Genomic DNA, 13188 nt, shown 5'->3' with positions numbered 1-13188 from the left:
AAAATTGTTGTTTTAGTCTGTTTTAAAATGCTGCAAAGATGACCCCCAGTGAAGAAAGAAACAAAAAGTAGAGCACATTTTAGCAGGGTAATAGTTAGCTAGAAGAGCCTCTGGGGCTTTCAAGCTTGATGTACACATGTCCATTGTGGATGCAGTAAAATACAGATCTGAGTATTCAGATTTTAATTTCCTTCTTTTTCCTGAGTTTGCTGTTAATGCAGCTGTGCTGTGATGAGTGCTTATAGCACTTTGCTTCTCTTCCAGGTCTGATAGGGCTGGTTGTTAAAGTAGTTGGAGATAATGTCACTTCCAAACTATCCTGAGATATTGATGCTTTTTTGCACTGCATTTGAGATACCTTCCAGAATATGGAAGATCTGTATCTCGACGCTTAGTCATTATTTAAGTTTCCCTCCATTGTAGCTGTTAACTTCTTTTCTTTCCTTATTATGATCACAATTTTTTTTTCTTTTGGCTGCATTTTACTTTCCTATACCTTCAGTCTTTTCCCCCAAGTTAATTCTAAACAATCCATTTCCAGCCAGGGTCTTGTTTGTAACATTGCAGGTTACAGCTCACCCTTGGGCAAGAAAATAAATGTGTTGTTCAAAACAACATCTAGTTGCTATTTATAGTGCTACAGGTATGCATGTTGCTTTTCTGACAAACAAGACATGACAGGTTGGTGCCCAAACCACTTCTATTCAAAGTAATCCATGGCATGGAAGTATCATTGACAAGTGGCAATATAGAAGGAGAGGTGATGTTAACAGAGGGTAGAGCAGTGTGGGTGTTTGATGGTACAGCATTTGTGCCACATTAATTTTAATGTTACTTCTCTTGCTGGGGAAGTATAAGAGTGGGACAGCATTGCTGGGCTTGCAGAAATTTAGGAACTACAAAGGTAGGCTTTTGGTCATTTTTGTTCAGGAATAAGAGAATGATTTGTTGCTGCCATGTTTTTATGTGACTCCCAAATGTGTTTTGAATTTTTTTTTTTTTAATCTTCCATGTCAGTGGAGCTTAAGCACTGGATTTCCTGCATGGAAAGGTATGGGAACCTTTAAGGTACTAAAAACATTAGACTCCTAGTTTGTTAACTATGAAGTGTACAAATAAAAGACCACCTGGCTGGCTTTTTTCTCAAGAACTTTGAGGTGTTGGATAATGTGTTTGGCATAACCCAGAAGCTGGGCATGTGACTTCACAGTTACCTGTTTGCAGGAATGACAAACAGTGCTGTAATAGTCAGTACCACTGTCTTTAGGAGGGAATGATCTCCTCAGCTTCTACAGCTTCAGCCTCTAACGCATGCAACTCTGATGGACGTAAGTGACAAATATTGATGGTGAGAAGCATTTTGCTTTGACTGTATTCTTTTGGCAGACAAGGAGATGAGGAGTCAAGTGTTCACTGAAGTGAGGATGTCTGTGTAGTGTTACAACATCTTCTTGTCAGCATTTACCATCTTGGCAAAAATTTTATTGTCTCTTAAGAATTCCTACACACTGAAATGGAGGCAGACTGCAAAACAGGAATTTGTCTGAAGCTCTCTGTGATGGATGGTGTGTTCCACACTGTCAGTTTACGAGGGCAGTTGAGTAGGAAGGATGTGGAAGATGGAAAAACCGAACCTTTAGTTTTTGCCTTCAGTATATATGGAAAGCATGATCCATAATTAATAATTAAGTCACCCATACCACATGCTGTGCTGCTCTTGGCCATTCCAACAGTCTTCCTAAATTTTTATGCCTTTGTCTTCTCCCAAAGAGATCACTTTCATTCTTGTATGTGCAGTCAAGGTCTGGCCTCTGCTTCATCTGGGCATTCACAGAGCTTTTCATGAAAGAAGAACAAGTAGCAAGTAACTGTTGAATTTTGACACTCAGTCTGGGGTAAAACCCCCAGTGTTTAGCTTTGACACAGTATTTCTGCTAAACTAGTCTACATATTTAGCTTAATTATAATTTTTTGCCTTTTAATTATAATTATTTGCCTTTAGGCAAATAGTTTGAGGGATGCTGCCCTACTTGCTTTTGGTGATCTTTGTTTGGTATGGTCCTCTAGGTGAGGTACTTAATTACCTGCATGTGAAAAATATGGTGAAGGTGTGATAAACCTGGAAAACTAATAATTCTTTTCGGAGTATGGTATTGTTTGCCTGATGAGAAGCACCTACATTTAAATGCTGGCATGTAGGTGCCCACCTCTGTATGAAGGGCCTCATTCAGCTGCTGGGATAGAGCAGAATGAGGTACTTTGATGCACTCTGGCTTCACCATCACCCTGTGTCAACGCTGTTTAGCTTCCATAAACAACCCAGGATCTGTGGGATGCCATGAGGTACCTTCACCTAGGCACTGACTTGTGCACCAGGTGTCTGGTCTCTCACTATAGCCAAAGGTCTGCTTGTTCTCCATCCACAGGGCTGCATTTTAGGTAGCAGATGAATGGTTTGCAGTTTCTGGTGCTCTAGTGATCTTCTGCCTTTTCTGGGGGTGAGAATAGTCTCCGAGATGTTTTCTAGCTATGTCTGAAGCTATACTTTAGTGAGCTCATACATTGTTCTTGCCAATGTATTGTAGCAAAGTGCTGCCCCTGCTGTAATATTGACACTCTGCCCTGTTTTAAATTGCTGTACATCTATTTGAAGATAAAATTACATACTTCTGGACCACACCATATCATGTTACCCCCACTGTCAGGTCCAGGTTCTTTATCTCGCCTTATTCCACTCATGCCTGAATGAATGGTGTCAATCACATTTACTGCCAGTCCCCACCAGCTTGCTGTCCTGGAAGGCTGCTGGTCAAACACTAGCATAAAGTGGCAGGCGTGTGCCAATCTTAATATGTTTAGATGTGAAACAGGTTGCAATGCGTTTAAGGTGTATGTGTGGCCACTTGTAGCATGAGCTGTAGGTGTACTTGTTGTTACCTTTTAAACAGCATTTTCGTAGCCATTGTCTGTAGAGTGTGCATGTTAGCTTTCTAATAGGTTTTACTGCCAGTTCTGGTAAGAATATAGATAAGCTTTGTGTCAAGTCTGTCTGGATTTGTTTTCCCTGTTGAATTACACCCTCTTCCTAAATCAGCTGAATTTTTCTGAATTATGTCAGAAAAATTACATTTGTAAACTTTTTAAGGTATCCTGATTTTTGGGGATTTTGTAGCTGGTTGGTGGGTCAGAAAATAGATAATTTAAAGAAGAACTGAGAGAGATAGGGTATGAACAGCTTTTTAAGTATCTGTTTCAATTAAGTGAAGTGAGTTTGTCTAGTTAGTGTGTGTTTTATGCTTTAATAAAGCTTATAGTATATTTGCAGTGGAAAGATTCATGCTTATGTCTCTCTCCCCTTAGTCTAGTTTGAAGAAGTTGCTGGTTAGCAACTTAAAACACTGCTAACTATTAATATCAAGAGTACTTTATATATAATCATTTTCATAGAAGAAATACCGCCTAAATTAATAAAACCAAGCTGGTTTCTGCTTTATGTTGTCCATAAGTATGCATTATTTTTCTTACTTTGATGCAAAACAGCATTTTAAAAATATATTTTATTTCTGTTTGGTAATTTTATTAATTAGCTGATAGTATTTTTGCCCATTATACTTCTGATTTTCTGAAACCGGAAGTAATGGTTAACTATAGTGCTGTGAAATCATCTAGAGTAATCAAGATCCAGGCTAGAAAAGATACTGAAAATGGGATTGATTTTCTTGTGTTCAGGCCTACTTTCCATCCCTTGAGATCAGCTTGCTCACAACCTTTTATCCTGGCTCCACTTATTTTTTGTGCATTTTAAAGTGTCCATTTTTGTAGTATGTGAACATTGGAAACTTTGTATTTTGGACAAATTATTCAGGGTAAATATAGTAAGAAGGGATGGATGAAAAATGCATGGTTCATGGAGTAGCAACGTATTCAATCTGGTTAATCTTAGTGTAATTTTCTATTTCCTTTTCACGTTGCTTATTAAGTTTTTGGCTTGGCATATACCTTCATAAAAAAGCCACAGAAAAAATTTGCTTTCCCAGAAATTAGTAGTTATGAGTAACTTTCTTGCCTACACTTCAAAGATATTATGGACATGATTGGCAGTTGCCTCATTTTGAGAGCTGCAGTTGTGCTTTCTGTTTGTTGTTTAGGTTTTTTAAGCAAACTCCAGGCAGACATAGAAGAGCGCCTGTGCATAGTGTTTAGATATGGGTTCAGCATAGATTTATGAGGTGTTCCTGCCCATAACCTCTTTTGCTCAGTAAGAAAGGAAAAATTCTTTCTAGGAAATTGTTGCAGACTTCATTAGAGAATAGGAATAGAATACTATTACTTTGCTGCCTTTGGATTATATTGAGGACAGTGATCAGTGGGAGAATTCATGGAAGGCTAATGGAAAAATCTTTATCTGGCTCTAACTATCTGTGGTGGGAGACATATGCATGTGAAACCAGTATGGGATGAAGTAATAATTCTGAATAAAATGTAGGTATTGACATTATTGAGAATGACATCACGCACTTAACTGAAGTACTTGCTTTAATCTGTATTTGTGCTTTTACACACTGGTGTCTTTGTTGTATCGGCTTGTGATTCCACAGACCATTAAAAAGACCCTGGTGTATTTGGGATATTACAGATGTTATAACTGTGACAAATATAATGCACATACTTATCACAGGTCTTCAGAAATGAGGAAGAGAAATTAATCTCATAAAGTGAAATAGTAATAGAGTCTACAAGAGAAGTTGTTATAAAGTCTAGAAGTTTGTTAAGGATTTCAGAACACAGTCTGAATGTCTACATAATGTAGAATATAATATTTAAAATTGAGAAGCATAGATTTTTTCCTTATGGTTTTACTCCACCTGTTTGTGCATACAATGCAGATAAGACAGAATTGAAGTTGCAAGATTTGTGTGAAAGATTTATGTGTGAGAAACTGCTAAGGTTGCTCCAACATTGATACAGATTTCTCTGAGACACTAATAATTCTGATTCTGATAAATTTCTGTGCTTTTGGTGAGGTTTGGGAGTCCTTTTGTTCAAATAAAACATTGACAACACTTGCAGAGAATAGCTGTGAAGGAATAAATGTGTTTTAAGAGGCTTCACTGTAAAGTCAACTTAAGCCCTCCCTGCAAGGAGAACCTCGTTGGAGAGGCATTTTGGCAGATAGAAGATGATACTGACCAAGGTCTGCTACAGAAGTCCCCATCTGGCAGCCCACCAAGGGTGCACCTCTTCTGGAGCAGTTTGCTCCGAAAACAAGGTCTGCTTGTGTGCTACATGGAATTAATCTTCGGGCAGTGATAGTATTAGGTCAGGGAAGAGAAAAGAAGAGCAGCAGTGGAATGGGGACAGCCACCAGCGGTGCGGGGATCCGAAGACAGAAAGCAGGTGCTGCCTGTTCTGGTGTCCTGCCAGAAAGAAGCTGGGCCACTGATCCTGAGCTGACTTCAGAGAAGAAATAGCATCAGGGGAAGAACTTCCTGGCAAAAAATGAGAACTGAGGCATCTGGGTGAGAGGAAAAACTGTTGTCTTCACTGTAATTTTGTGGCATGTTTGACAAAGAAGGGGCGCTTTTCCTGCTTTTTGACCTGTTTCTAGTAGTAGTGAATACGATCTGTGCGATGGGGTGGCCTTTTCATCTACATTTTCAGTTGAGGGCACAGGATCTGTATTTCACAGTTCCCAGCTTTTCTTGTGCTGTAGAGGCAATGGGCTAATTCAGAATGGATGCCACATATGGGGAAAAGTGTAAACATGCAGCAGGCAGTTCCACTGCAGATATGTGAAAGGGCAACGTATGCTGCCTAAAGAAAGCTCATGAAGTGACAAGCACGTGTGTATATGCATGAATTATTCTTAGAAGGTGGTGAGAGCCAGAAACCAATTATTAACGCCCCTTGCATGACCTGTCCTTGAATTTTCTTCACACATACAAATACCTCAACAATACAATGTCTGTAGGTCATAATATTTTATCTCAAAGAAGGCTGGGAAAGGCAAAGATACACCTATGATGCTCTATATGGCTGCATTCTACCTAAACATCTTATTTTTTTCAACCTAAGTTATAGTTGAAACTCAGTAGTGGGTCACAGTAATAACTATGGATGCTGTTGGAGATCATCAACTCCAGTCATTGACTGGTGACCACCTTGCCAACTAGACCATGGCACCAAGTGCCACGTCCAGTCATTTCTTGAACAGGTCTATGTTTTTTGAAGTCCCTTACTGGTGTTACTATCCACTTCTTCCTAAAAAAACAACTGCAAGCAACTGATGATTTTTTTAGGTTTGTAACTGAACCAGATTAGTGCAGAGGAGGTAACAGAAACTGTAGCAAATTCCAGTGTTCATCACAAACAGGATGTTTGAGCAAATTCATTCTCAACTGAGAATACATCTCTATTCCTTCTCTTCTCTGTTAATTTTCTCATCAGTCTTATGACAGCAAAGAGGTCTGAAAAGGAAAGCAGCTTGGAAAAATATTTTTGTTCTGTTCTCATACATTTTCAGCAAGTTCATATCTATTCACATCTCAGTGGCCTGAAATAATATTAAAATCACATAATTCCCACCTTCTGCTTCCACATATTAAGCTCACAAGAGCCATCATTTCATTTACAAACCAAATGTCTGTAAGACTATTTCTGCTGTTCTTAGGAGGGAAGCAGGTGACAGAGCAAACTTCAAGAAGGAGATAAAAGAGGATGCATCGTCCACGAAGATGAAAGCTACAAAATGCCATCAAGGCGAACATTTCTGGGTTTTCTCCAAACACTAAACTGACCCGCTATTTTCATTGCTTTTCAGGGCCATTTATCTCAGCAGACACAAGGACCCATCAAAGAAGTAACACAGCTGCTTGATGGATGAGAATTTGCAGGTGCAGCAGGAATCTGCTGCCTGAGGACTGAAGGAATCAGCAGCAGAGCAAACTGCTGGAACAAGAAGGGACTGATGAACAGGAGGCAAAAGACGTGGCCACCCAAGACATGGAGGAAATCCAAGCTACTCCCGTACCTATTTTTCTGCTAATGTAGCTGCATCCACTGGACAGTTCAAGGCACAAATAATGCCTGGGATGGCTGATGCAGTCTCAAAGGAAAAGAGCATGTAGAGTCCAAAGAATTCTGCTATACAACATGATACTTAAAAAGCTGTTTTATGCAGTGCTGTCTTCCTTACCGCTATCCTGCTGCTCAGACCTTTCTTTGCCAAGTTCTGTAACGTTGAATTAGGATTTCAGGACCTAGGACTTTGAAAGGGTAGGCTAGGACTCCAGAATTAACTGTAGCTACAGACATCCCATATTCATGATTTTTTTGCCACTCTTGCTCAAGGATTGCATCATAGAGTGACAGTTCCCTCTTCAGTTTGCAAAATTCTTGAATATTTGAGAAATAGATACATACAGTAGCTGTATGGATGCTATTGTTTGCATCCCCAGGACAGTTTTTGAAGCCTGATAACTGTTTTATCATTGTTACATCACTGATATTAATACTTATTACCTTGGCTGCACCACAGTGGTAACCCCCCTTGCTAGTGTTCACTGCTGTACCATTGACAGTTTCAGTCTGCCATTGTCAGTAGTGAGTCACTGAAGCACAATTCTAACTTGTTTGGTGAAAGATTGTCCGGACTGTAGTTCTTTATTAGGATTTGACTGTACTCTGGATTCCAGGGATTCAAACCTTACGTTTCCTTTTCCTGCTGGAGATAAAGCCTTTCTGTGACACAGGTTGCTGGAGTTACATATATTGAAGTGTCACATATATTGAAGGCATCACATATATTGAAGTTACTGTCAGTGACTCCTAATAACTTGTATAGATAGAACTGTACTGTCACGTCTTACTGCTTTTCACTTGTTAGCAGCTTTAAGGATTAGAGGAGCTAATGATGGTGCTAAATAGGTTGTATATTTATGTGGACTGATCAACAGATTTCTAAATAAATCTGCAGTTTCTGTGAACTGAACTTGCCCTGTATGAGCCAGGAGGTCAACCCATGCCAGCAGTTGCAAGCAGTGTGCTCTGTTGTTCCTACACATAAAACCAAAGCATCAGTCTGGAAATGCCCTGCTCTCTGTGGGAGAGAGCAGTCATAGCTGCTGTGACAAGACAAGCACGCCCCTGCTTTCTGTTGCAGTGTAAGTCTTTTTGTCATCTTCCAGCCTTTGGAATCTATGTGGAATAGGAGCTGGTGACCTCTGTGCTGGGCATGCTGTAAGGAGGGACGTAGCCACCTCGGCAGGGCACAGCACTTGTGCTTCTGAACCTAGCCAAGAGGCAAACCTTGGTGATGTTGTCAATGACAACTGAATTCCCACTGTTTTCCCACAGTGGTGCTTTACTGGAGTCTGTCATGTCACAAGACCAGGTCCTTCAGTCTGTGCCTTCATCCCAGTCCCTTCTGATTGCATATAACTATCTCTCCCTTTGGCCTAATGGCAGAAGAGACCAGAAGAGTTTTCCTTTAGATTACCTCATGGTGTTGTAGTTGGGAAGCTACCTTGAGATGTCAGGAAGGTTTCAGTTTCTCTCTTCAAATGAACTGGTGTGAATGGGATTGAAGATGTCTTCTGACCTCTTAGACACTTGCCTTAGCTGTTCTACCTGCCCCAAAAACATTGGGGGCATTTACAGCTTTCTTTCTGTGAAAAGCCCTACAAGAACAGCTACTCTGAAAATGCCTACCAAATCAGGTACCACAAGTGAGGTAGGAGGGAGAAACTTCAGATTTAAAAATTCTTATATCATCCAAGCAACTGAACTGCATCAAGACTTAACAGTTCTTGCATGTGGCTGCCTGCAGAAATTTAATATGCTAACAAGGTTAGGTTCTGAATGGAGGTGTTTAGCATCTTACTGGCACCTGAAAGCAAGATTCAGTCACTTAGGATGGATTTCTCACCTGTCTTTACACATCCACAGAGTACATAGCTGTGTCTGACTGCCAGTGCAGACTTGCTTTTGTATTCACTGTGAAGAAACAGGCACATTTAGGACATGGTTCACCTGACCTACTTTACACATCTATGTGAAACTCATCATTATTTATTGTTTAAATCCTTGGAGTTCTGCAAATGTGCTGCTTGTTGGTGTCTTTAAAATTACTTGAGAATAATCATGCTGTTACAATAGACATAATGGTTCAATTTGAAGGTTGTCAATAACATACTCATATTCTTCTGGTAGAGCAAACCTCTCTTTTTGTTGAAATAGTTTGTTATAATTCTGATTTCCTGATTTTCTACAGAACTGACGTTGAGGCTGCTTGTGTTTGTTGGAAGTTCTGACCTGACTGTGGATGTTGTCTTCTTTTGCTGCAGACAAGCTCCGCAGAAGCATGCCTAACCTTGCTCGGATGCCAAGCACCCCTGCCATCAGCAGTAATGCTGGCTTTGCTGGTTCTCCTGTCACTGTGAGGAATAGTCAGAGCTTTGACTCCAATTTACATGGAGCCAGTAATGGGATTTCAAGGATGCAGTCGTGTAGTAAGTACCTGTGTTCTTTGGCCAAACACAAGTGTCAATGTTTTTGTGGGTCCCAGGACAAGGGAAGAGATGAATCTGATTCCATATTTCTTAGAAGACTGATTTATTATATTATATTACATTATATTATGTAATATTATATGCTATTAAAAAGTGCTATACTAAACTATAGAGAGAAAGGATACATCAGAAGGTTAGGAAAGGAATGAATAATAAAAACTCTTGACTGCTCAGAGCCTCGACACAGCTGGACCATGATTGTTCATCAAGTAAAAACAATTCACAGGAGAACAATCAAAGATCCACCTGTTGGTAAACCATCTCCAGACCACATTCCACAGCCATCAGATAGTTATTGTTTACATTTCTTTTCTGAGGCTTCTCAGGAGAAAATACTAGTGAAAGGATTTTCATAAAATATCACAGTGACACACAAGAGCTGGAGAAAGTGGTAGAATGCGTGTCCTGGTCACTGATCCTTTGTTCCATGAAAAATTAAAAGCAAACTGTTCTTTTGCACAAGATTTCAATATACCCCAGGATTTTCAAAGTTTCTGTTTTGGAAAGTAAATTCTGCCAGTCTTGTTATTGAAAGTTTCTTCACTTTTTTTTCTTTGCCCATCTTGTGCCAGCATTAAAAGTGAAATAATAATAATAATATTGTAGAAACACCAAAAGTGCAATTAATTAATGTCAGCTCACATTTTTAGTTTTGATACTACAATTGAAATCTGATTTTCTTGGTAATGTATACAATGCTGGTTGTACAGTACACTGTATAAACGTGTCTTAAAATACATGACCTCTCTACTGCTGAAGTTGAGCCACTTTCTTCTGAGGAAATGCAGTAAAAAGAGGGTCATATTCTCAAGTATAATATACTTGTTGAGTGGGGGAATTAAAATTTCTCTGTAATTGGTTTAATTTAGGTAACTTCTTGACGAGGGGGTGGAGTATTGGTCTAGTAGATGAATTATTAATGTAGAATGTGAGCAATTCCTGTGAGATTTTGGAGGGAGAGGCTGGCAAAAATCTTCTCCTGTAGGTGTTTTCTTTCAAATTTGAGCCCAAATTATAAATGTTTTCAAAACAATTAAATTGCTTCTTTTCTGGAAAATATTGTTGTCTGATGGATTATTTTGTTGTATTTTTTCCTGCTTGAATATGAGAATGGAAATAGTTCAGGTTCCCACATGGATTTTCATGGTTGTGCACTGACAGTTTAATTTTGTTTATTATTTTAGAAATACATATTTCTTTGTGTGTTCATGCTCTTACATATGTGTGTGTATAAAATTCCATCTTTGTGAAACACATTTTTTAAAAAAACATTCATACTAAGGGGCTGTGCTGGGGTATTTTAGGAGTTATATTGTGATAAGGGTTCCATAACAATATACTGACAGTATAGTTGAATTTAATCACTCCCCTGCAATTTTTCCTGTGTCTTTAAATGGTTTAAAGATGTCCTTTTTTCAAAGGCTTGAAAAAGGATTGCTCTAAATGCGGTGTCTTAATTTATATGCTTCAGGCTGTTGACAGTTTGCTTTTGGTATGTTGAAAGTGATGCCTTCCAAATGTACGCCAGAGGGCAGGATTGGGTAGAAAAATCTATATATAAAGCTTCTGGAGCTCATAGCCTTGATTTAAAATGATAGTTTACATAACTATCAGCTGTGGAGTGTGCTGTGACATTCAAGACCTTTTATAGCCTTTTTATTGTTTTTCTGCGTAAAGCTTAAACTTCTGTGATGCTTCATAATGCTTTAATGCAATGTTGCTTGAACAAGATGTGATTGTTGCATGCCACCTCACAGGAATCAAAATTACCTAACAGTGACTAATTTTTATCTTCAGCAGTTTCTCCTGTTCAAAGCTCTAAGTGCGTAGGTGGATTTAGTGTGCTTATCATGGCTAATTTAATCTCTTCGAGGGGAGAAAGACGGATGAATATGGACTGGGATTTTTTTTCAGGATGGGGGTGGAACAGGATATTTTAGTTCAGTGCAGTGTTACTGGATACAGTATTGGATTCAAGAGATTTTTCAGCAGTTTGTAGTCAGCAAGTAAATTGTATAATGATGTGTTAGTCCTTATTCAGATCTGTCTTGAAATGAGCATTACTACCTGGTCTTATTTGTTGCATACTGACCTTGTTGCTTTGTTTTCTACCACTCTTCACAGTTCCATCACCAGGACAGCTTCAACACCGAGTTCACAGTGTGGGACATTTTCCAGTGTCTGTCAGACAGCCTCTCAAAGCTACTGCCTATGTAAGCCCAACTGTACAAGGGAGTAGTAACAGTAGCAGTATTCCAGTGTCCAGCAACTCGCAGCTGTATTCCAACACTGGGATCCCAATGCCAAACAAGACTGCTGGTCAAGGCATCATAGGGCGCAGTGCTCTTCCAAGACCATCGCTGGCCGTCAATGGGAGTGGCATTCCCAGAAGTAAAATTGCACAGCCAGTTCGAAGGTGAGAGTTAAGCCTCAGTCTCTGTGTGGACGATTTAGGCTTAGGCTTAAATTGTGTAAATTTTTTATCTCCTGAATATGGAACTGTAAAACATAAGCTTCTTTCTCTCAATGCTGAGTCACTGAATGGGTGAAGATTGCTTGCCAGAAATAGTGATGGACAATGCATGCTGGCAGCCCTTAGTAAACTCTGATAGTGGATAGTGTGTAATCACATGTGAATAGGAATGGATTGCTACATGTCAGTAAGAAATCGAAACACACAAACCTCGTACCATTAACTGATGTGGTTTACCTTCTCCCTGCCTTGTGCCTACTGCTATTTCAGTGTCATGGCATGAGCTAATCTTAGAATTCTCTTAGAATTCATCTTAGAACAAATCCCTGTTGTTGTAAATGGCAGTAGTCTGTAAAAATGCAAATGGTGCCATTACAGCATTGTGAAGAAGGAAATACCCTGGATAGTGTAAGCATGGGTTGAACCAACATCTTTTCAGTTCCAGCTGGGAGACAGTAGGTGCACGCAGGGAATCCTGGAATAATACATGGTTGCAATAAGCTGTACTGTTAAGCAAATGCAAATTCTGCATGCAAAAAAAGTGAGAGAAATTAATCTTCAAATTAATTATTTTTAGGTCAAGCAATAAAATAGTCTTGATGAAAGATGTGTTTTAATCACCTTATCATAGCTGGGAGTTAAACTCTTATCTGCATGTTCTGTAATTAATAGGAATTAAGTCTTTTCAAGGAAAAACTTCTCTCAACTTGTGTTAACTCCTCCAACTATTTCTTTGCATTGCACACATCCCTCCTCTTGTGAGGGCCTGCTGTGTGACCACTTCATTTTCTGTTGGATGAACTGTCACTGTTTAGCTCTCCTCATTTTTGTACTTTTCAGTACATACTGGCTAGATCCAGAATAAGTTCAATTGTTCACATTCTCTCTTTGGTTGAGTTACTTGGGGATTACACTGATGTGACTAACAACAGATTTTGACCAACTGTGGTGAAACTTTGATAAAGAGCCGTCAGGTTTCTTCTTTGATGAAGACTGTACCATGAGATTTCTATTATAACCTTCTTTGCTCTCAGCAGGAAGCTCTCTCAGTTAGACTTCTTTATAGCTGAGGGTTTTCTTTCCTTTTTTCTTTTTCCTTTCCTCTACTTCATGTTCTTCTGCAGAGCTCTTAAATCTTTCATAGCA

The 13188-nt window shown here is 39.3% G+C and overlaps 1 protein-coding gene across 8 annotated transcripts in view; it reads left to right on the top strand.

Annotated features, from left to right (window-relative positions):
• Positions 1 to 13188, top strand: part of SLAIN1 (SLAIN motif family member 1) — a 61586-nt gene that overhangs the window by 32793 nt on the left and 15605 nt on the right. For all 8 annotated transcript variants that reach the window (XR_010355995.1, XR_010355994.1, XR_010355992.1 and 5 more), the window contains 2 exons: positions 9345 to 9509; positions 11694 to 11985. Coding sequence is in view for 4 of the 8 variants with exons in the window: in XM_064408482.1 (XP_064264552.1) it covers positions 9345 to 9509; positions 11694 to 11985 (457 nt within the window). In the remaining 4 variants the exon portion in view is untranslated. The remainder of the gene's footprint in view (positions 1 to 9344; positions 9510 to 11693; positions 11986 to 13188) is intronic.

This window comes from Passer domesticus, chromosome 2, assembly GCF_036417665.1.
Source record: "Passer domesticus isolate bPasDom1 chromosome 2, bPasDom1.hap1, whole genome shotgun sequence".
In the NCBI taxonomy this organism is placed as follows: domain Eukaryota; kingdom Metazoa; phylum Chordata; class Aves; order Passeriformes; family Passeridae; genus Passer; species Passer domesticus.
Note: the sequence above shows the minus strand (reverse complement) of the source record. Positions and strands in the feature narration are given on the sequence as shown.